The sequence below is a fragment of the Oncorhynchus kisutch genome, unplaced genomic scaffold (assembly GCF_002021735.2).
Source record: "Oncorhynchus kisutch isolate 150728-3 unplaced genomic scaffold, Okis_V2 Okis01b-Okis20b_hom, whole genome shotgun sequence".
In the NCBI taxonomy this organism is placed as follows: Eukaryota; Metazoa; Chordata; class Actinopteri; order Salmoniformes; family Salmonidae; genus Oncorhynchus; species Oncorhynchus kisutch.
In genome coordinates, this window is record NW_022261978.1 from 3,231,260 (window position 1) to 3,255,262 (window position 24,003).

At 47.1% G+C, this 24,003-nt stretch overlaps 1 protein-coding gene across 4 annotated transcripts in view; it reads left to right on the forward strand.

Annotated features, from left to right (window-relative positions):
• LOC116352714 (transcription factor MafG-like) overlaps positions 1-24,003 on the forward strand; it is a 33,330-nt gene that overhangs the window by 4,381 nt on the left and 4,946 nt on the right. For 3 of the 4 annotated variants that reach the window (XR_004206573.1, XR_004206574.1, XM_031811555.1), the window contains exon 2: positions 15,438-15,491. The exons of the other annotated variant lie outside the window; for it this stretch is intronic. Coding sequence is in view for 1 of the 3 variants with exons in the window: in XM_031811555.1 (XP_031667415.1) it covers positions 15,447-15,491 (45 nt within the window). In the remaining 2 variants the exon portion in view is untranslated. The remainder of the gene's footprint in view (positions 1-15,437; positions 15,492-24,003) is intronic. 4 annotated transcript variants of the gene reach the window in all.

The window sequence follows — 24,003 nt, forward strand, 5'->3', positions numbered from 1 at the left end:
ATGTCCGTACTGTGAGACGCCTAAGACAGCACTACAGGGAGACAGGATGGACAGCTGATCGCCCTCGCAGTGGCAGACCACGTGTAACAACACTGGCACAGGATCGGTACATCCGAATATCACACCTGCGTGACAGGTACAGGATGGCAACAACAACTGCCCGAGTTACACCAGGAACGCACAATCCCTCCATCAGTGTTCAGACTGTCTGCAATAGGCTGAGAGGCTGGACTGAGGGCTTGTAGGCCTGTTGTAAGGCAGGTCCTCACCAGACATCACCGGCAACAATGTCGCCTATGGGCACAAAGCCACCGTCGCTGGACCAGACAGGACTGGCAAAAAGTGCTCTTCACTGACAAAATGCGATTTTGTCTCACCAGGGGTGATGGTCGGATTCGTGTTTATCGTCAAAGGAATGAGTGTTACACCGAGGCCTGTACTCTGGAGCGGGATCGATTTGGAGGTGGAGGGTCCATCATGGTCTGGGGCGGTGTGTCACAGCCCCAGACGCAACGCACAGGCAATCTCAATGCTGTGCGTTTCAGGGAAGACATCCTCCTCCCTCATGTGGTACCTTTCCTGCAGGCTCATCCTGACATGACCCCCCCAGCATGACAATGCCACCAGCCATACTGCTTGTTCTGTGCATGATTTCCTGCAAGACAGGAATGTCAGTGTTCTGTCATGGCCAGCGAAGAGCCCGGATCTCAATCCCATTGAGCACGTCTGGGACCTATTGGATCGGAGGGTGAGGGCTAGGGCCATTCCCCCCAGAAATATCCGGGAACTTGCAGGTGCCTTGGCGGAAGAGTGGGGTAACATCTCACAGCAAGAACTGGCAAATCTGGTGCAGTCCATGAGGAGGAGATGCACTGCAGTACTTAATGCAACTGGTGGCCACACCAGATACTGACTGTTACTTTTGATTTTGACCCCCTCTTTGTTCCGGGACACATTATTCCATTTCTGTCAGTCACATGTCTGTGGAACTTGTTCAGTTTATGTCTCAGTTGTTGAATCTTATTATGTTCATATAAATATTTACACATGTTAAGTTTGTGGAAAATAAACGCAGTTGACCAGCGAAAGGACTTTTCTTCTGAGTTTGTGGTTCTGAACAAACACCCTCACAGGGTAATCATTATCCAACTGGCGTGAACAAACACCCTCTCAGGGTAATCATTATCCATCTGGCGTGAACAAACACCATCTCAGGGTAATCATTATCCATCTGGCGTGAACAAACACCCTCTCAGGGTAATCATTATCCATCTGGCGTGAACAAACACCATCTCAGGGTAATCATTATCCATCTGGCGTGAACAAACACCCTCTCAGGGTAATCATTATCCAACTGGCGTGAACAAACACCCTCTCAGGGTAATCATTATCCATCTGGCGTGAACAAACACCATCTCAGGGTAATCATTATCCATCTGGCGTGAACAAACACCCTCTCAGGGTAATCATTATCCATCTGGCGTGAACAAACACCCTCTCGGGGTAATCATTATCCATCTGGCGTGAACAAACACCCTCTCAGGGTAATCATTATCCATCTGGCGTGAACAAACACCATCTCAGGGTAATCATTATCCATCTGGCGTGAACAAACACCCTCTCAGGGTAATCATTATCCATCTGGCGTGAACAAACACCCTCTCAGGGGAAATCATTATCCATCTGGCGTGAACAAACACCCTCTCAGGGTAATCATTATCCATCTGGCGTGAACAAACACCCTCTCAGGGTAATCATTATCCATCTGGCGTGAACAAACACCCTCTCAGGGTAATCATTATCCATCTGGCGTGAACAAACACCCTCTCAGGGTAATCATTATCCATCTGGCGTGAACAAACACCCTCTCAGGATAATCATTATCCATCTGGCGTGAACAAACACCCTCTCAGGGTAATCATTATCCATCTGGCGTGAACAAACACCATCTCAGGGTAATCATTATCCATCTGGCGTGAACAAACACCCTCTCAGGGTAATCATTATCCATCTGGCGTGAACAAACACCCTCTCAGGGTAATCATTATCCATCTGGCGTGAACAAACACCCTCTCGGGGTAATCATTATCCATCTGGCGTGAACAAACACCCTCTCAGGGTAATCATTATCCATCTGGCGTGGACAAACACCATCTCAGGGTAATCAATATCCATCTGGCGTGAACAAACACCCTCTCAGGGTAATCAGTATCCATCTGGCGTGAACAAACACCCTCTCGGGGTAATCATTATCCATCTGGCGTGAACAAACACCCTCTCAGGGTAATCATTATCCATCTGGCGTGAACAAACACCATCTCAGGGTAATCATTATCCATCTGGCGTGAACAAACACCCTCTCAGGGTAATCATTATCCATCTGGCGTGAACAAACACCCTCTCAGGGTAATCAATATCCATCTGGCGTGTGTGCGCTGCTCTGTTTGTTTAGGCTTCACCTTATGGATGAGTGTGCTTTGCATTCCTGGATGTTTTTTGGGGGACTAGGCTATGTGTTTGTGTTTGTGTTTGTTTTCTTGTGTGTGTGTGTGTGCTAATCATGATCTTGTTTACCACTGGGATGTGTTTGAAACTGGTCTATATGATATGATACACTACTATATGATATGATACACTACTATATGATATGATACGATATGCTGAAGAGAACTTGAAAGCTGTTCGTAGAGAGAGAGGAAATGGAGAAGGAGAGAGGGAGCAGGAAGAGAGGGAGATATGGAGGGAGAGGGAGGAACAGGGAGAGAAGGAGAGAGCGAGATTGAGGGAGAAGAAAGGAAGAGGGGGGTGAATAGGGAGGGAGAGAGAAAGAGGGAGGGAGAGGGAGATGAGGAAAGTAAAAGGGATGAAGAGCGTGAAAGAGAGGAGAGAGAGAGAGATGAAGAGCGTGAAAGAGAGGAGAGCGAAAGAGGGAGGGAGATGAAGAAAGAAGAGAGGGATGAAGAGCATGAAAGAGAGGAGAGAGAGATGAAGAGCGTGAAAGAGAGGAGAGCGAAAGAGGGAGGGAGATGAAGAAAGAAGAGAGCGGGATGAAGAGCATGAAAGAGAGGAGAGAGAGATGAAGAGCGTGAAAGAGAGGAGAGCGAAAGAGGGAGGGAGATGAAGAACGAAGAGAGGGATGAAGAGCGTGAACGAGAGGAGAGAGAGATGAAGAGCGTGAAAGAGAGGAGAGCGAAAGAGGGAGGGAGATGAAGAACGAAGAGAGGGATGAAGAGCGTGAACGAGAGGAGGGAGGGAGATGAAGAAAGAAGAGAGAGAGATGAAGAGCATGAAAGAGAGGAGAGAGAGATGAAGAGCGTGAAAGAGAGGAGAGCGAAAGAGGGAGGGAGATGAAGAAAGAAGAGAGAGAGATGAAGAGCATGAAAGAGAGGAGAGAGAGATGAAGAGCGTGAAAGAGAGGAGAGCGAAAGAGGGAGGGAGATGAAGAAAGAAGAGAAAGGGATGAAGAGCATGAAAGAGAGGAGAGAGAGAGGGAGGGAGATGAAGAAATAAGAGAGGGATGAAGAGTGTGAACGAGAGGAGAGAGGGAGGGAGATGAAGAAAGAAGAGAGAGAGATGAAGAGCGTGAAAGAGAGGAGAGCGAAAGAGGGAGGGAGATGAAGAGAGGGATGAAGAGCGTGAACGAGAGGAGAGAGAGAGGGAGGGAGATGAAGAGAGAGGGATGAAGAGCGTGAACGAGAGGAGAGAGAGAGGGAGGGAGATGAAGAAAGAAGAGAGAGAGATTAGAAGCAGCATCAGATCAATAGAGGAGAGTTTTTCCTTCAGTAATAATGATGAAATATGGCGTAAGCAGGAACTAACATACTACTGCATAATCACACACACTGCTGCGCGGGAGTGTGTTTGTGTGCGTGTGAGAGAGATGGGAGGGTCTGTTTACATTGGGACTTTTGTAGATTTCACAACATCCTTTCAGAATAGGAGTTATGTAAATACTGATTCAAATCAAATCAAATCAAATTTATTTATATAGCCCTTCGTACATCAGCTGATATCTCAAAGTGCTGTACAGAAACCCAGCCTAAAACCCCAAACAGCAAGCAATGCAGGTGTAGAAGCACGGTGGCTAGGAAAAACTCCCTAGAAAGGCCAATACCTAGGAAGAAACCTAGAGAGGAACCAGGCTATGTGGGGTGGCCAGTCCTCTTCTGGCTGTGCCGGGTGGAGATTATAACAGAACATGGCCAAGATGTTCAAATGTTCATAAATGACCAGCATGGTCGAATAATAATAAGGCAGAACAGTTGAAACTGGAGCAGCAGCACAGTCAGGTGGAAGTTGAAACTGGAGCAGCAGCATGGCCAGGTGGACTGGGGACAGCAAGGAGTCATCATGTCAGGTAGTCCTGGGGCATGGTCCTAGGGCTCAGGTCAGTTGAAACTGGAACAGCAGCATGGCCAGGTGGACTGGGGGACAGCAAGGAGTCATCATGTCAGGTAGTCCTGGGGCATGGTCCTAGGGCTCAGGTCCTCCGAGAGAGAGAAAGAAAGAGAGAAGGAGAGAATTAGAGAACGCACACTTAGATTCACACAGGACACCGAATAGGACAGGAGAAGTACTCCAGATATAACAAACTGACCCCATCCCCCCGACACATAAACTACTGCAGCATAAATACTGGAGGCTGAGACAGGAGGGGTCAGGAGACACTGTGGCCCCATCCGAGGACACCCCCGGACAGGGCCAAACAGGAAGGATATAACCCCACCCACTTTGCCAAAGCACAGCCCCCACACCACTAGAGGGATATCTTCAACCACCAACTTACCATCCTGAGACAAGGCTGAGTATAGCCCACAAAGATCTCCGCCACGGCACAACCCAAGGGGGGGGCGCCAACCCAGACAGGATGACCACAACAGTGAATCAACCCACTCAGGTGACGCACCCCCTCCAGGGACGGCATGAGAGAGCCCCAGCAAGCCAGTGACTCAGCCCCTGTAATAGGGTTAGAGGCAGAGCATCCCAGTGGAAAGAGGGGAACCGGCCAGGCAGAGACAGCAAGGGCGGTTCGTTGCTCCAGAGCCTTTCCGTTCACCTTCCCACTCCTGGGCCAGACTACACTCAATCATATGACCCACTGAAGAGATGAGTCTTCAGTAAAGGCTTAAAGGTTGAGACCGAGTTTGCGTCTCTGACATGGGTAGGCAGACCGTTCCATAAAAATGGAGCTCAATAGGAGAAAGCCCTGCCTCCAGCTGTTTGCTTAGAAATTCTAGGGACAATTAGGAGGCCTGCGTCTTGTGACCGTAGCGTACGTGTAGGTATGTACGGCAGGACCAAATCAGAGAGATAGGTAGGAGCAAGCCCATGTAATGCTTTGTAGGTTAGCAGTAAAACCTTGAAATCAGCCCTTGCTTTGACAGGAAGCCAGTGTAGAGAGGCTAGCACTGGAGTAATATGATCAAATTTTTGGGTTCTAGTCAGGATTCTAGCAGCCGTATTTAGCACTAACTGAAGTTTATTTAGTGCTTTATCCGGGTAGCCGGAAAATAGAGCATTGCAGTAGTCTAACCTAGAAGTGACAAAAGCATGGATACATTTTTCTGCATCATTTTTGGACAGAAAGTTTCTGATTTTTGCAATGTTACGTAGATGGAAAAAAGCTGTCCTTGAAATGGTCTTGATATGTTCTTCAAAAGAGAGATCAGGGTCCAGAGTAACGCCGAGGTCCTTCACAGTTTTATTTGAGACGACTGTACAACCATTAAGATTAATTGTCAGATTCAACAGAAGATCTCTTTGTTTCTTGGGACCTAGAACAAGCATCTCTGTTTTGTCCGAGTTTAATAGTAGAAAGTTTGCAGCCATCCACTTCCTTATGTCTGAAACACATGCTTCTAGCGAGGGCAATTTTGGGGCTTCACCATGTTTCATTGAAATGTACAGCTGTGTGTCATCCGCATAGCAGTGAAAGTTTACATTATGTTTTCGAATAACATCCCCAAGAGGTAAAATATATAGTGAAAACAATAGTGGTCCTAAAACGGAACCTTGAGGAACACCGAAATTTACAGTTGATTTGTCAGAGGACAAACCATTCACAGAGACAAACTGATATCTTTCCGACAGATCTAAACCAGGCCAGAACATGTCCGTGTAGACCAATTTGGGTTTCCAATCTCTCCAAAAGAATGTGGTGATCGATGGTATCAAAAGCAGCACTAAGGTCTAGGAGCACGAGGACAGATGCAGAGCCTCGGTCCGATGCCATTAAAATGTCATTTACCACCTTCACAAGTGCCGTCTCAGTGCTATGATGGGGTCTAAAACCCATAGGACAATTGGTAGATGAAGTTACGCCTATCCACTTAGATATCCACTATGTTAGTGGATATAGTAGATACTGTATCTATGTTAGATATCCACTATGGTAGATATCCACTGTGTTAGATATCCACTGTGTTAGATATCCACTGTGTTAGATATCCACTGTGTTAGATATCCACTGTGTTAGATATCCACTATGTTAGATATCCACTGTGTTAGATATCCACTGTGTTAGATACAGTATCTACTATATCCACTATGGTAGATACAGTATCTACTATATCCACTATGTTGGATACAGTATCTACTATATCCACTATGTTAGATATCCACTATGTTAGATACAGTATCTACTATATCCACTATGTTGGATACAGTATCTACTATATCCACTATGTTAGATATCCACTGTGTTAGATACAGTATCTACTATATCCACTATGTTAGATATCCACTGTGTTAGATATCCACTGTGTTAGATATCCACTGTGTTAGATATCCACTATGGTAGATATCCACTGTGTTAGATATCCACTGTGTTAGATATCCACTGTGTTAGATATCCACTGTGTTAGATATCCACTGTGTTAGATATCCACTATGGTAGATATCCTGACCCCTGGGGGCCAGGACTGAATAACGTTATATTTGACCCCTGGGGGCCGGTACTGAATAATGTTATATTTGACCCCTGGGGGCCACTACTGAATAACGTTATATTTGACCCCTGGGGGCAGGTACTGAATAATGTTATTTTTGACCACTGGGGGCCAGGACTGAAAAACGTTATATTTGACCCCTGGGGGCCGGTACTGAACATCGTTATATTTGACCCCTGGGGGCAGGTACTGAATAATGTTATTTTTGACCACTGGGGGCCAGGACTGAAAAACGTTATATTTGACCCCTGGGGGCCGATACTGAACATCGTTATATTTGACCCCTGGGGGCCAGGACTGAATAACGTTATATTAAGGCTAGGCTCGAGTAAGATGACACTACACACATTAAACAAACACACACACCCTGTATCACACACACCATAACACACACACACACCCTGTATCACACACACCATAACACACACACACACCCTGTATCACACACACCATAACACACACACACACCCTGTATCACACCACACCATAACACACACACACACCCTGTATCACACACACCATAACACACACACACACCCTGTATCACACACACCATAACACACACACACACCCTGTATCACACACACCATAACACACCACACACCCTGTATCACACACACCATAACACACACACACACCCTGTATCACACACACCATAACACACACACACACCCTGTATCACACCACACCATAACACACACACACACCCTGTATCACACACACCCTGTATCACACACACCCTGTATCACACACACCCTGTATCACACACACCCTGTAACACACACACACACACACACACACACATCTTGTATCACACACACCCTGTAACACACACACACACACCCTGTATCACACACTTATCTTAGCATACATATACACACACTGTTACACACACACACCTTAACACCACACATCATAACACACACACCTTAACACACACATCATAACACACACACCTTAACACACACATCATAACAACACACACCTTAACACACACATCATAACACACACACCTTAACACACACATCATAACACACACACCTTAACACACACATCATAACACACACACACCTTAACACACACATCATAACACACACACCTTAACACACACATCATAACACACACACCTTAACACACACATCATAACACACACACCTTAACCACATCAACACACACCTAACATCATACACTACACTAACACACACATCATAACACACACACTTACAACACATCATAACACACACACCTTAACACACACATCATAACACACACACCTTAACACACACATCATAACACACACACCTTAACACACACACCTTAACACACACATCATAACACACACACCTTAACACACACACCTTAACACACACATCATAACACACACACCTTAACACACACACCTTAACACACACATCATAACACACACACCTTAACACACACACCTTAACACACACATCATAACACACACACCTGAACACACACACCTTAACACACACATCATAACACACACACCTTAACACACACACCTTAACACACACACCTTAACACACACACCTTAACACACACACCTTAACACACACCCTTAACACACACACCTTAACACACACACCTTAACACACACACCTTAACACACACATCATAACACACACACCTTAACACACACACCTTTAACACACACACCTTAACACACCACATCATAACACACACACCTTAACACACACACCTTAACACACACACCTTAACACACACACCTTAACACACACACCTTAACACACACACCTTAACACACACACCTTAACACACACACCTTAACACACACACCTTAACACACACATCATAACACACACACCTTAACACACACACCTTAACACACACACCTTAACACACACATCATAACACACACACACCACTGTAACAAACTTTTATTATAGTGCGGTTATTGAGAAGGGTAGAGTATAGAGTGCAGGGCTCTGTGAGAGGAGACTCAGGAGAAGGGTAGAGTATAGAGTGCAGGGCTCTGTGAGAGGAGACTCAGGAGAAGGGTAGAGTATAGAGTGCAGGGCTCTGTGAGAGGAGACTCAGGAGAAGGGTAGAGTACAGAGTGCTGGGCTCTGTGAGAGGAGACTCAGGAGAAGGGTAGAGTATAGAGTGCAGGGCTCTGTGAGAGGAGACTCAGGAGAAGGGTAGAGTATAGAGTGCAGGGCTCTGTGAGAGGAGACTCAGGAGAAGGGTAGAGTACAGAGTGCAGGGCTCTGTGAGAGGAGACTCAGGAGAAGGGTAGAGTATAGAGTGCAGGGCTCTGTGAGAGGAGACTCAGGAGAAGGGTAGAGTATAGAGTGCAGGGCTCTGTGAGAGGAGACTCAGGAGAAGGGTAGAGTACAGAGTGCTGGGCTCTGTGAGAGGAGACTCAGGAGAAGGGTAGAGTATAGAGTGCAGGGCTCTGTGAGAGGAGACTCAGGAGAAGGGTAGAGTATAGAGTGCAGGGCTCTGTGAGAGGAGACTCAGGAGAAGGGTAGAGTACAGAGTGCAGGGCTCTGTGAGAGGAGACTCAGGAGAAGGGTAGAGTATAGAGTGCAGGGCTCTGTGAGAGGAGACTCAGGAGAAGGGTAGAGTATAGAGTGCTGGGCTCTGTGAGAGGAGACTCAGGAGAAGGGTAGAGTATAGAGTGCAGGGCTCTGTGAGAGGAGACTCAGGAGAAGGGTAGAGTATAGAGTGCAGGGCTCTGTGAGAGGAGACTCAGGAGAAGGGTAGAGTATAGAGTGCTGGGCTCTGTGAGAGGAGACTCAGGAGAAGGGTAGAGTATAGAGTGCTGGGCTCTGTGAGAGGAGACTCAGGAGAAGGGTAGAGTATAGAGTGCTGGGCTCTGTGAGAGGAGACTCAGGAGAAGGGTAGAGTATAGAGTGCAGGGCTCTGTGAGAGGAGACTCAGGAGAAGGGTAGAGTATAGAGTGCTGGGCTCTGTGAGAGGAGACTCAGGAGAAGGGTAGAGTATAGAGTGCTGGGCTCTGTGAGAGGAGACTCAGGAGAAGGGTAGAGTATAGAGTGCTGGGCTCTGTGAGAGGAGACTCAGGAGAAGGGTAGAGTATAGAGTGCTGGGCTCTGTGAGAGGAGACTCAGGAGAAGGGTAGAGTATAGAGTGCTGGGCTCTGTGAGAGGAGACTCAGGAGAAGGGTAGAGTATAGAGTGCTGGGCTCTGTGAGAGGAGACTCAGGAGAAGGGTAGAGTATAGAGTGCAGGGCTCTGTGAGAGGAGACTCAGGAGAAGGGTAGAGTATAGAGTGCTGGGCTCTGTGAGAGGAGACTCAGGAGAAGGGTAGAGTATAGAGTGCTGGGCTCTGTGAGAGGAGACTCAGGAGAAGGGTAGAGTATAGAGTGCTGGGCTCTGTGAGAGGAGACTCAGGAGAAGGGTAGAGTATAGAGTGCAGGGCTCTGTGAGAGGAGACTCAGGAGAAGGGTAGAGTATAGAGTGCTGGGCTCTGTGAGAGGAGACTCAGGAGAAGGGTAGAGTATAGAGTGCAGGGCTCTGTGAGAGGAGACTCAGGAGAAGGGTAGAGTATAGAGTGCAGGGCTCTGTGAGAGGAGACTCAGGAGAAGGGTAGAGTATAGAGTGCAGGGCTCTGTGAGAGGAGACTCAGGAGAAGGGTAGAGTATAGAGTGCTGGGCTCTGTGAGAGGAGACTCAGGAGAAGGGTAGAGTATAGAGTGCAGGGCTCTGTGAGAGGAGACTCAGGAGAAGGGTAGAGTATAGAGTGCTGGGCTCTGTGAGAGGAGACTCAGGAGAAGGGTAGAGTATAGAGTGCAGGGCTCTGTGAGAGGAGACTCAGGAGAAGGGTAGAGTATAGAGTGCAGGGCTCTGTGAGAGGAGACTCAGGAGAAGGGTAGAGTATAGAGTGCAGGGCTCTGTGAGAGGAGACTCAGGAGAAGGGTAGAGTATAGAGTGCTGGGCTCTGTGAGAGGAGACTCAGGAGAAGGGTAGAGTATAGAGTGCTGGGCTCTGTGAGAGGAGACTCAGGAGAAGGGTAGAGTATAGAGTGCAGGGCTCTGTGAGAGGAGACTCAGGAGAAGGGTAGAGTATAGAGTGCAGGGCTCTGTGAGAGGAGACTCAGGAGAAGGGTAGAGTATAGAGTGCAGGGCTCTGTGAGAGGAGACTCAGGAGAAGGGTAGAGTATAGAGTGCAGGGCTCTGTGAGAGGAGACTCAGGAGAAGGGTAGAGTATAGAGTGCAGGGCTCTGTGAGAGGAGACTCAGGAGAAGGGTAGAGTATAGAGTGCAGGGCTCTGTGAGAGGAGACTCAGGAGAAGGGTAGAGTATAGAGTGCAGGGCTCTGTGAGAGGAGACTCAGGAGAAGGGTAGAGTACAGAGTGCTGGGCTCTGTGAGAGGAGACTCAGGAGAAGGGTAGAGTATAGAGTGCAGGGCTCTGTGAGAGGAGACTCAGGAGAAGGGTAGAGTATAGAGTGCAGGGCTCTGTGAGAGGAGACTCAGGAGAAGGGTAGAGTATAGAGTGCTGGGCTCTGTGAGAGGAGACTCAGGAGAAGGGTAGAGTATAGAGTGCAGGGCTCTGTGAGAGGAGACTCAGGAGAAGGGTAGAGTATAGAGTGCAGGGCTCTGTGAGAGGAGACTCAGGAGAAGGGTAGAGTATAGAGTGCAGGGCTCTGTGAGAGGAGACTCAGGAGAAGGGTAGAGTATAGAGTGCTGGGCTCTGTGAGAGGAGACTCAGGAGAAGGGTAGAGTATAGAGTGCAGGGCTCTGTGAGAGGAGACTCAGGAGAAGGGTAGAGTATAGAGTGCTGGGCTCTGTGAGAGGAGACTCAGGAGAAGGGTAGAGTATAGAGTGCAGGGCTCTGTGAGAGGAGACTCAGGAGAAGGGTAGAGTATAGAGTGCAGGGCTCTGTGAGAGGAGACTCAGGAGAAGGGTAGAGTATAGAGTGCTGGGCTCTGTGAGAGGAGACTCAGGAGAAGGGTAGAGTATAGAGTGCAGGGCTCTGTGAGAGGAGACTCAGGAGAAGGGTAGAGTATAGAGTGCTGGGCTCTGTGAGAGGAGACTCAGGAGAAGGGTAGAGTATAGAGTGCAGGGCTCTGTGAGAGGAGACTCAGGAGAAGGGTAGAGTATAGAGTGCAGGGCTCTGTGAGAGGAGACTCAGGAGAAGGGTAGAGTATAGAGTGCTGGGCTCTGTGAGAGGAGACTCAGGAGAAGGGTAGAGTATAGAGTGCAGGGCTCTGTGAGAGGAGACTCAGGAGAAGGGTAGAGTATAGAGTGCTGGGCTCTGTGAGAGGAGACTCAGGAGAAGGGTAGAGTATAGAGTGCAGGGCTCTGTGAGAGGAGACTCAGGAGAAGGGTAGAGTATAGAGTGCAGGGCTCTGTGAGAGGAGACTCAGGAGAAGGGTAGAGTATAGAGTGCAGGGCTCTGTGAGAGGAGACTCAGGAGAAGGGTAGAGTATAGAGTGCAGGGCTCTGTGAGAGGAGACTCAGGAGAAGGGTAGAGTATAGAGTGCTGGGCTCTGTGAGAGGAGACTCAGGAGAAGGGTAGAGTATAGAGTGCAGGGCTCTGTGAGAGGAGACTCAGGAGAAGGGTAGAGTATAGAGTGCTGGGCTCTGTGAGAGGAGACTCAGGAGAAGGGTAGAGTACAGAGTGCTGGGCTCTGTGAGAGGAGACTCAGGAGAAGGGTAGAGTATAGAGTGCAGGGCTCTGTGAGAGGAGACTCAGGAGAAGGGTAGAGTATAGAGTGCTGGGCTCTGTGAGAGGAGACTCAGGAGAAGGGTAGAGTATAGAGTGCAGGGCTCTGTGAGAGGAGACTCAGGAGAAGGGTAGAGTATAGAGTGCTGGGCTCTGTGAGAGGAGACTCAGGAGAAGGGTAGAGTATAGAGTGCTGGGCTCTGTGAGAGGAGACTCAGGAGAAGGGTAGAGTATAGAGTGCTGGGCTCTGTGAGAGGAGACTCAGGAGAAGGGTAGAGTATAGAGTGCTGGGCTCTGTGAGAGGAGACTCAGGGTTGTCTTTCTATTGCATCATCTTTCTGTGTTTTTCAACTTGCCGCAGTTTTCAACTGCAGTGTGGCGGTGAGTTCGCTACTGTATTATAACACATTTAACAACACCAGGGAAGAAAGGAAAGGAGAGAAGGAGAGAGGGAACGCCACACCTCAAATACAGCCCCAGACTAAAACACACACACCAACACACACTTCTTCTCTGTGGGTGATGATGGTGTGTCTCTTCTCTGAGAATCAACAGTTCATTCATATACACACACCCTGAACCCCCCCCCATCCCAATTCTCCACTCGCACACTCAAACCACACTCAAACCACACTCAAACCACACTCAAACCACACTCAAAACCACACTCAAACCACACTCAAACCACACTCAAAACCACACTCAAACCACACTCAAACCACACTCAAACCACACTCAAAACCACACTCAAACCACACTCAAACCACACTCAAACCACACTCAAACCACACCCAAACCACACTCAAAACCACACTCAAACCACACTCAAAACACACTCAAACCACACGCAAACCACACTCAAACCACACTCAAACCACACTCAAAACACTCCACAACACATACTCCATGTCGGTACAATGAGAATCAACAGTTTCCCAAGGTCTTCACCTCCTGGATAGAGAGAATGTTTACTATACAGTCATAACATCTCTCTTGTCTTCTCATGATGGGAAATATACTCTGACACTGAAGAGATGCGTTCTCTACCTCCTCCCTTAAAAGCTAATGATTTTAAATTGAATAAACAATTTGTGGTGAGGGTTTGAAACACTAATTCCCTTCCAGTGAAGGCTGAAAGAGAGAGGTTGTTTTCACACTCTCTGTGCCTGCGTCAATCGATTCCACGTGCAAACATGCTAACACACTGTTGCTTTTAACTCAGAGCACTACGGAGCTAGGAGATCTCTGCCAACAAGTGGGCTGGAGTCTTGTCCTCTCACTCTGCCTCTTTCTCTCTCTCCCTCCCACTCTCTCTCTCACTCTGCCTCTTTCTCTCTCTCCCTCCCACTCTCTGCCCCTCTCTCTCTCTCCCCCCTCTCTCTCTTCCCCCTCTCTCTCTCTCCCCCTCTCTCTCTGCCCCCTCTCTCTCCCTCCCCCTCTCTCTGCCCCTCTCTCTCTCCCCCCCCTCTCTCTGCCCCTCTCTCTCTCCCCCCCCTCTCTCTGCCCCCCCTCTCTCTGCCCCTCTCTCTGCCCCCCTCTCTCTCTGCCCCCTCTCTCTCTGCCCCCTCTCTCTCTGATTTTTACCTTGTCAGCTCAGGGATTCAATCTAGCAACCTTTCAGTTACTGGCCCTACACTCTAACCACTAGGCTACCCCATCTAGGTGCTGAGTACACACACACACACACACACACACACACACACACACACACACACACACACACACACACACACACACACACACACACACACACACACACACACACACACACACACACACACACACACACACATACACATACACACACACACTCTCACCCTGTTAGCTGGGGAGAACTAAATTAACCTACAAGGTTTTTCTCCTCTGTGAAGAGCCTGGAGCCTGGATCACCTGACGGTGCACATTTTGTGCTGGTGTTCGGGAATTTATCATCACACACTCAGACTACTACTCAGACACACAACACTTTATTTCCGTATTGCAGAAAAGTAAAAAATATAATTTCTTTTGTGTCCTCTTTCTTTCTTTGCTCATCTCTCCTCCCTACACCTTTGTCTCATCTCTTTCACTCTCTCTCTCTCAACACCCTCTGTTCTCTCTCCATCTTATTGTTTTCTCTCTCTCAACACCCTCTGTTCTCTCTCCATCTTATTGTTTTCTCTCTCTCAACTCCCTCTGTTCTCTCTCCATCTTATTGTTTTCTCTCTCTCAACTCCCTCTGTTCTCTCTCCATCTTATTGTTTTCTCTCTCTCTCAACACCCTCTGTTCTCTCTCCTTGTTTTCTCTCTCTCTCAACACCCTCTGTTCTCTCTCCATCTTATTGTTTTCTCTCTCTCTCAACACCCTCTGTTCTCTCTCCATCTTATTGTTTTCTCTCTCTCTCAACACCCTCTGTTCTCTCTCCATCTTATTGTTTTCTCTCTCTCAACACCCTCTGTTCTCTCTCCATCTTATTGTTTTCTCTCTCTCTCTCTCTGTTGCTCTTTCTCTCTCTCTCTCTGTCGCTCAATTCTCTCTCTCTCTCTGTCGCTCTTTCTCTCTCTCTGTCGCTCTTTCTCTCTCTCTCTCTCTGTCGCTCAATTCTCTCTCTCTCTCTGTCGCTCTTTCTCTCTCTCTCTGTCACTCTTTCTCTCTCTGTCGCTCTTTCTCTCTCTCTCTCTCTCTCTCTGTCGCTCTTTCTCTCTCTCCATTATCACTAAACTGATTTCTAATTCACAATTAGCCGGAACGCAAAGCGTTAAACTTAAATGATTGACCTCTCTCTCGTCACACCTCAAACTGCCTAGATCAATAAGACCTGCTCTCTCTGTTTTTCTAGGAAGGAGAGATGGAGGGTCGAGAGAAGGGATTAAAAAACGAGTGGAGCTCTGAGGTTTTAGTCTATTTTTGATATGCCTGCCTTTCTCTCTCTCTCTCTCTGTCGCTCTTTCTCTCTCTCTGTCTCTGTCTCTCTCTATCTCTCTCTATCTCTCTATCTCTCTCTCTCTCTATCTCTCTCTATCTCTCTATCTCTCTCTCTCTCTCTCTCTCTCTCTATCTCTCTCTATCTCTCTCTCTCTCTCTCTCTCTCTCTCTCTCTCTCTCTCTCTCTCTCTCTCTCTCTCTCTCTCTCTCTCTCTCTCTCTCTCAATTCAATTCAATTCAATTCAATTCAATTCAATTCAAGGGCTTTATTGGCATGGGAAACATGTGTTAACATTGCCAAAGCAAGTGAGGTAGACAACATACAAAGTGAATATATAAAGTGAAAAACAACAAAAATTAACAGTAAACATTACACATACAGAAGTTTCAAAACAGTAAAGACATTACAAATGTCATATTATATATATATACAGTGTTCTAACAATGTACAAATGGCTAAAGGACACAAGATAAAATAAACAAGCATAAATATGGGTTGTATTTACTCTCTCTCTCTCTCTCTCTCTCTCTCCTGTGTTTTCTCTGCTTCTCTTCCTCCATAACAATCATCACAGAGTCATTCAGCAGAATCCACAACCTGCATTAGAGATTAGCAGATAAAGCCACTGATCAGACTGTTGTTCTGTAGGGGATTAAATGATATTAGATTACATCAGATGATACAGTCAGGGAATAAGGACAGATGGATTTACTGGCTGCTTACCAAGTGGCACCCTGTTTCCTGTATAGTGCACTAATTTTGATGGGCCCTGGTCAAAAGTAGTGCACTATGTAGGGCAGCGATGGGCATGGAGGTGGGGGCCACAAAAAAACGGAACATGAGGGGCCACAGTGGATCTTGGGTCTGTGTTCCCACATCTAGCCCCCCCTGTGACAGCGAAGATTACAAAAATAAGTTTTCATGTTCATTTCCTGTAATCCTGCCCATTCAGCCTCAGAGCGTAGGAAACAATTAGCCGTTTTAAAGCAAGTTTGCTGCAATTCTACAGATTTTGCCACATGGGACACAGAGAAAAATGTGCCCTTTTACAGCTAATTTCCTACAATTATATACATTTTGCTGTAGGTTGGAGGCAAGTATTTGTAGTTTTAATATGATAACTGATGATCAATGGGCCCCACCCCGGTCGATAATTCGGCCATGCTTACTACAAGTTTAGATAGCTGGCCGCTAGTATCATTTACTAATCCCCCCCCAAAAATTGCTGACATGGGCTAATTGAGTGACTGCTGATGCACAACCTATTTTCTAAATTCACCTTCTGTATTCTACTATTCTAACTCTCAACAGTCAGTTGAGACTCTCTCTCCTGACTGAATAAAAAAAAAGTGTTTTGTTATTGGTCCACAGGCCTTCTAAAGGCATGTGGCCTGCAGGCCCCCAGTAGCCCATCCCTAATGTAGGGAATAGTGTGGCCTGCAGGCCCCCAGTTGCCCATCCCTAATGTAGGGAATAGTGTGGCCTGCAGGCCCCCAGTTGCCCATCCCTAATGTAGGGAATAGTGTGGCCTGCAGGCCCCCAGTTGCCCATCCCTAATGTAGGGAATAGTGTGGCCTGCAGGCCCCCAGTTGCCCATCCCTAATGTAGAGAATAGTGTGGCCTGTAGGGAGCCAGTTGTCCATCCCTCATGTAGAGAATAGTGTGGCATTTAGGACACACACATTGTCTGTCTCAAGCCTTAGACAGACACGCAGTCGTGCAGCAGGGGACTAAGCACACACCCCTGAGGGGCCACCGTGTTGATGGTCAGCGTGGCAGAAGTGTTGTTGCCTACCTTCAACACCTGGGGGCGGCCCATCAGGAAGTCCAGGAACCAGTTGCAGAGGAAGGTGTTCAGTCCCAGGGTTATGAGCTTGAGGGGACTATGGTGAATGCTGAGCTGTAGTCAATGAACAGCTTTCTTACAAAGGTATTTTTGTCCAGGTGGGAAAGGACAGTGTGGAGTGCAATAGAGATTGTGTCATCTGTGGATCTGTTGGGGCGGTATGCGAATTGGAGTGGGTCTAGGGTGTCTGGGATGATGGTGTTGATGTGAGCCATGACCAGCCTTTCAAAACATTTCATGCTATAGATGTGAGTGCTACGGGGCGATAGTAATTTGGCATGTTATCTTGTCATTCTTGACACTTGCCAGCTAGTCAGTGGATGCTCTGAGTATGTGTTCTGGTATTCTGTCTGGCCCCGCGGCCTTGTTAATGTTAACCTGTTTAAATGTCTTACTCACATCGGCTATGGAGAGCGAGATCACACAGTCGTCCAGAACAGCTGGTGTTCTCATGCATGGTTCAGGGTTGCTTGCCTCAAAGCGAGCATAGAAGGCATTTAACTCGATCTTAGTCCTGTATTGACATTTTGCCTGTTTGATGGCTTGTCGGAGGTCATAGCAGGATATCTCATAAGCGTCTGGATTAGTGTCCTACTCCTTGAAAGCGGCAGCTCTAGCCTTTAGCTCAGTATTAATGAAGCCGGTGACTGATGTGGTAAACTCCTCCATGTTATTGGATGAATCCCAGAACATATTCCAGTCTGAGCGAAACAGTCCTGTAGATTAGCATCCGCTTCATTGGACAACGTCCGTATTGAGGACCTACCAGCGTCACTGGTACTTCCTGTTAGAGTTTTTGCTTGTAAGCAGGAAGCACACACGCACATTCCTTATTGCTGGCAGTTGGCACCGTGTAGCTGTCAATCTACTGGTATCATTAAAGAATCTAATGTGAACTGTCATTTTCCTCCTGATTTCTGACCTCACTGTGTTTCATTTTCCTCCTGATTTCTGACCTCACTGTGTGTCATTTTCCTCCTGATTTCTGACCTCACTGTGTGTCATTTTCCTCCTGATTTCTGACCTCACTGTGTGTCATTTTCCTCCTGATTTCTGACCTCACTGTGTTTCATTTTCCTCCTGATTTCTGACCTCACTGTGTGTCATTTTCCTCCTGATTTCTGACCTCACGGTGTGTCATTTCCTCCTGATTTCTGACCTCACTGTGTGTCATTTTCCTCCTGATTTCTGACCTCACTGTGTGTCATTTTCCTCCTGATTTCTGACCTCACTGTGTGTCATTTTCCTCCTGATTTCTGACCTCACTGTGTGTCATTTTCCTCCTGATTTCTGACCTCACTGTGTGTCATTTTCCTCCTGATTTCTGACCTCACTGTGTTTCATTTTCCTCCTGATTTCTGACCTCACTGTGTGTCATTTTCCTCCTGATTTCTGACCTCACTGTGTGTCATTTTCCTCCTGATTTCTGACCTCACTGTGTGTCATTTTCCTCCTGATTTCTGACCTCACTGTGTGTCATTTTCCTCCTGATTTCTGACCTCACTGTGTGTCATTTTCCTCCTGATTTCTGACCTCACTGTGTGTCATTTTCCTCCTGATTTCTGACCTCACTGTGTGTCATTTTCCTCCTGATTTCTGACCTCACTGTGTGTCATTTTCCTCCTGATTTCTGACCTCACTGTGTGTCATTTTCCTCCTGATTTCTGACCTCACTGTGTTTCATTTTCCTCCTGATTTCTGACCTCACTGTGTGTCATTTTCCTCCTGATTTATGACCTCACTGTGTGTCATTTTCCTCCTGATTTATGACCTCACTGTGTGTCATTTTCCTCCTGATTTCTGACCTCACTGTGTGTCATTTTCCTCCTGATTTCTGACCTCACTGTGTTTCATTTTCCTCCTGATTTCTGACCTCACTGTGTGTCATTTTCCTCCTGATTTCTGACCTCACTGTGTGTCATTTTCCTCCTGATTTCTGACCTCACTGTGTGTCATTTTCCTCCTGATTTCTGACCTCACTGTGTTTCATTTTCCTCCTGATTTCTGACCTCACTGTGTGTCATTTTCCTCCTGATTTCTGACCTCACTGTGTTTCATTTTCCTCTACCGTATTTGATGTTTCAGCAAGACTGATTTTGTGTGTGTGTGTGTGTGTGTGTGTGTGTGTGTGTGTGTGTGTGTGTGTGTGTGTGAGAGAGAGCTAACGACAGCAGTTTTTTAGTGTCGGATCAACTTCAGAACTTTGGAATTGGTGTTTTTAGTCCCCTTGCTGAGTTCAGGAGTTTTTCGCTCCTCCTCAACCCCAATCCCCCTCTCTCTCTCCCCTCTTCCCTCCCTCCTTCCAGTTCATAGAAATGTGTCGAGGATGCAGATTTGACCAAGAGCTTTCCCTCCCTCCCTCCTCGCTTTATTTCCTCCCCCTCCTCCTTTCTCCCCATCGTCCCTCCTTATTCCACCCCCCCTCCCTCCCTCCCTCCCTATTCAGCACTATTCCCTGTTCTCTAACTGTAACAATCCTCTCTGAAGACGTCAGCCTAGTTTCACTCCTCCATCCCGCTCCCTCCTTTCACCTTTCCCTCTCCCCTTCTCCCTTTTCACCTCTTCTCTCTTTCTTGTTCCTTCTCTTTTCCACCCTTCCTTCCTCCTTCCCTCTCTCTCTTCTCCGTCCCCCTACATCCCTCCCTTTCTCTCTGCTGTAACAGCTCTGAAGATGTCAGTGTTCTTTCAGACACCCCATAAAATACCGCCTGCCACAGCAATGGTTGTTTTAGCAATGACCACACAGCAACAGCTACACGGTAATGAGTAGGGAGCATGGTGGTGGGACGACTTGAGCTGCCCTCCTCTCCTTGAACCTGTGTGTGTGTGTGTGTGTGTGTGTGTGTGTGTGTGTGTGTGTGTGTGTGTGTGTGTGTGTGTGTGTGTGTGTGTGTGTGTGTGTGTGTGTGATTATGATGTTTTTGCTCAGCAGACTCTCCATCCTTGGTAACTTACTGGCAGCCTCCACTTCTTCTTCTCACTATGTATATTTTCATATACATGTTTGCCTTTGAGTTCCCTTGTATGTGTATGTGTGTGTGTGTGTGTGTACACTGTCATTTCCTGGTTGTGTGCATTGTTTGTGTACCCCGCTGGCATGTGTAGGCGGAGGTGGGGCTTTCGGGTGTGTGTGTGTGTGTGTGTGTGTGTGTGTGAGGGGGTTTTGGGCCACAAGGGAAATAAGATCAAGCCTGGCAGTAAAAGCCCCCCCCCCTCCTTAATGTCCTCCTACTCCCCCTCTCCTCCTTTCCCCCCATCCCCCCATCTCTCTCTTTGATCCATTGTGTCTCTCCTCTGAAGTGGGGTTCAGTTGTGTCCCGATAGAGATGATGAGGAAAACATATACAACAAACATCCATCAATGATGTCATGAATTAAAGCTAGTATAGCATGTAGGTGCTGTTGCAGTAATAGTAGAAGGATGCAGTATGAGGAGTTTTGATTGTAGTCGTAGCAGTAGTAGTAGAGGTAGTAGTAGTAGAGGTAGCAGTAGCAGTAGCAGTAGAGGTAGTAGTAGTAGAGGTAGTAGTAGTAGAGGTAGTAGTAGTAGAGGTAGCAGTAGCAGTAGCAGTAGAGGTAGTAGCAGTAGTAGTAGAGGTAGTAGTAGTAGTAGTAGAGGTAGTAGTAGGTGAGGTAGCAGTAGCAGTAGCAGTAGAGGTAGTAGCAGTAGTAGTAGAGGTAGTAGCAGTAGAGGTAGTAGCAGCAGTAGCAGTAGAGGTAGTAGCAGTAGTAGTAGAGGTAGTAGTAGTAGAGGTAGCAGTAGCAGTAGCAGTAGAGGTAGTAGCAGTAGAGGTAGTAGCAGTAGAGGTAGTAGCAGTAGTAGTAGAGGTAGTAGCAGCAGTAATAGTAGCAGTAGCAGTAGAGGTAGTAGCAGTAGAGGTAGTAGCAGTAGAGGTAGTAGCAGCAGTAGCAGTAGAGGTAGTAGCAGTAGAGGTAGTAGCAGTAGAGGTAGTAGCAGCAGTAGCAGTAGAGGTAGTGGCAGCAGTAGCAGTTGAGGTAGTAGCAGTAGAGGTAGTAGCAGCAGTAGCAGTAGAGGTAGTAGCAGCAGTAGCAGTAGAGGTAGTAGCAGCAGTAGCAGTAGTAGTAGAGGTAGTAGCAGTAGTAGTAGAGGCAGTAGTAGTAGCAGTAGTAGCAGTAATAGTAGCAGTAGCAGTAGTAGCAGTAGTAGCAGCAGTAGTAGCAGTAGTAGCAGTAGTAGTAGCAGTAGTAGTAGTAGAGGTAGCAGTAGCAGTAGCAGTAGAGGTAGTAGTAGTAGAGGTAGTAGTAGTAGTAGTAGTAGAGGTAGCAGTAGCAGTAGTAGTAGAGGTAGTAGTAGCAGTAGTAGTAGTAGTAACAGTAGTAGTAGTAGTAGTAACAGTAGTAGTAGTAGCAGTAGTAGTGGTAGTAGCAGTAGTAGTGGTAGTAGCAGTAGAGGTAGTAGCAGTAGTAGTAGAGGTAGTAGCAGCAGTAATAGTAGCAGTAGCAGTAGAGGTAGTAGCAGCAGTAATAGTAGCAGTAGCAGTAGAGGTAGTAGCAGTAGAGATAGTAGCAGTAGAGGTAGTAGCAAGCAGTAGCAGTAGAGGTAATAGCAGTAGAGGTAGTAGCAGTAGAGGTAGTAGCAGCAGTAGCAGTAGAGGTAGTAGCAGCAGTAGCAGTAGTAGTAGAGGTAGTAGCAGTAGTAGTAGAGGCAGTAGTAGTAGCAGTAGTAGCAGCAGTAGTAGCAGTAGTAGCAGTAGTAGTAGCAGTAGTAGTAGCAGTAGTAGCAGCAGTAGCAATAGTAGTAGAGGTAGTAGTAGCAGTAGTAGTAGTAGTAACAGTAGTAGTAGTAGCAGTAGTAGTAGTAGTAGCAGTAGCAGTAGTAGTAGCAGCAGTAGTAGTAGCAGTAGCAGTAGTAGTAGAGGCAGTAGTAGTAGCAGTAGTAGCAGTAATAGTAGCAGTAGCAGTAGTAGCAGCAGTAGAGGTAGTAGCAGTAGAGGTAGTAGCAGTAGAGGTAGTAGCAGCAGTAGCAGTAGAGGTAGTAGCAGTAGAGGTAGTAGCAGTAGAGGTAGTAGCAGCAGTAGCAGTAGAGGTAGTAGCAGTAGAGGTAGTAGCAGTAGAGGTAGTAGCAGCAGTAGCAGTTGAGGTAGTAGCAGTAGAGGTAGTAGCAGCAGTAGCAGTAGAGGTAGTAGCAGCAGTAGCAGTAGAGGTAGTAGCAGCAGTAGCAGTAGTAGTAGAGGTAGTAGCAGTAGTAGTAGAGGCAGTAGTAGTAGCAGTAGTAGCAGTAATAGTAGCAGTAGCAGTAGTAGCAGTAGTAGCAGCAGTAGTAGCAGTAGTAGCAGTAGTAGTAGCAGTAGTAGTAGCAGTAGCAGTAGTAGCAGCAGTAGCAATAGTAGTAGAGGTAGTAGTAGCAGTAGTAGTAGTAGTAACAGTAGTAGTAGTAGTAGTAGTAACAGTAGTAGTAGTAGCAGTAGTAGTGGTAGTAGCAGTAGAGGTAGTAGCAGTAGTAGTAGAGGTAGTAGCAGCAGTAATAGTAGCAGTAGCAGTAGAGGTAGTAGCAGTAGAGGTAGTAGCAGCAGTAGCAGTAGAGGTAGTAGCAGTAGAGGTAGTAGCAGTAGAGGTAGTAGCAGCAGTAGCAGTAGAGGTAGTAGCAGTAGAGGTAGTAGCAGCAGTAGCAGTAGAGGTAGTAGCAGCAGTAGCAGTAGAGGTAGTAGCAGCAGTAGCAGTAGTAGTAGAGGTAGTAGCAGTAGTAGTAGAGGCAGTAGTAGTAGCAGTAGTAGCAGCAGTAGTAGCAGTAGTAGCAGTAGTAGTAGCAGTAGTAGTAGCAGTAGTAGCAGCAGTAGCAATAGTAGTAGAGGTAGTAGTAGCAGTAGTAGTAGTAGTAACAGTAGTAGTAGTAGCAGTAGTAGTAGTAGTAGCAGTAGCAGTAGTAGTAGCAGCAGTAGTAGTAGCAGTAGCAGTAGTAGCAGTAGTAGTAGAGGCAGTAGTAGTAGCAGTAGTAGCAGTAATAGTAGCAGTAGCAGTAGTAGCAGTAGTAGCAGCAGTAGTAGCAGTAGTAGCAGTAGTAGTAGCAGTAGTAGTATCAGTAGCAGTAGTAGCAGCAGTAGCAATAGTAGTAGAGGTAGTAGTAGCAGCAGTAGCAGTTGTGTGTGTGTGTGTGTGTGTGATAGAATGGATGTGTTGAAAAGACCACAGCAGCTTGATAGGTCTACATTGCAGCAGTAGTAGTAGAGGTAGTAGCAGCAGTAGGTGTGTGCAGTAAGCAGCTTGATAGCAGCAGTAGTAGTAGAGGTAGTAGTAGCAGCAGTAGGCAGCTTGATAGGTCTACATTGCAGCAGTAGTAGTAGTAGTAGTAGCAGCAGTAGGTGTGTGCAGTAGGCAGCTTGATAGCAGCAGTAGTAGTAGAGGTAGTAGTAGTAGCAGCAGTAGGTGTGTGCAGTAGGCAGCTTGATAGCAGCAGTAGTAGTAGAGGTAGTAGTAGTAGAGGTAGTAGTAGCAGCAGTAGGCAGCTTGATAGGTCTACATTGCAGCAGTAGTAGTAGAGGTAGTAGTAGTAGCAGCAGTAGGTGTGTGCAGTAGGCAGCTTGATAGGTCTACATTGCAGCAGTAGTAGTAGAGGTAGTAGTAGTAGCAGCAGTAGGTGTGTGCAGTAGTAGTAGCAGCAGTAGTAGTAGAGGT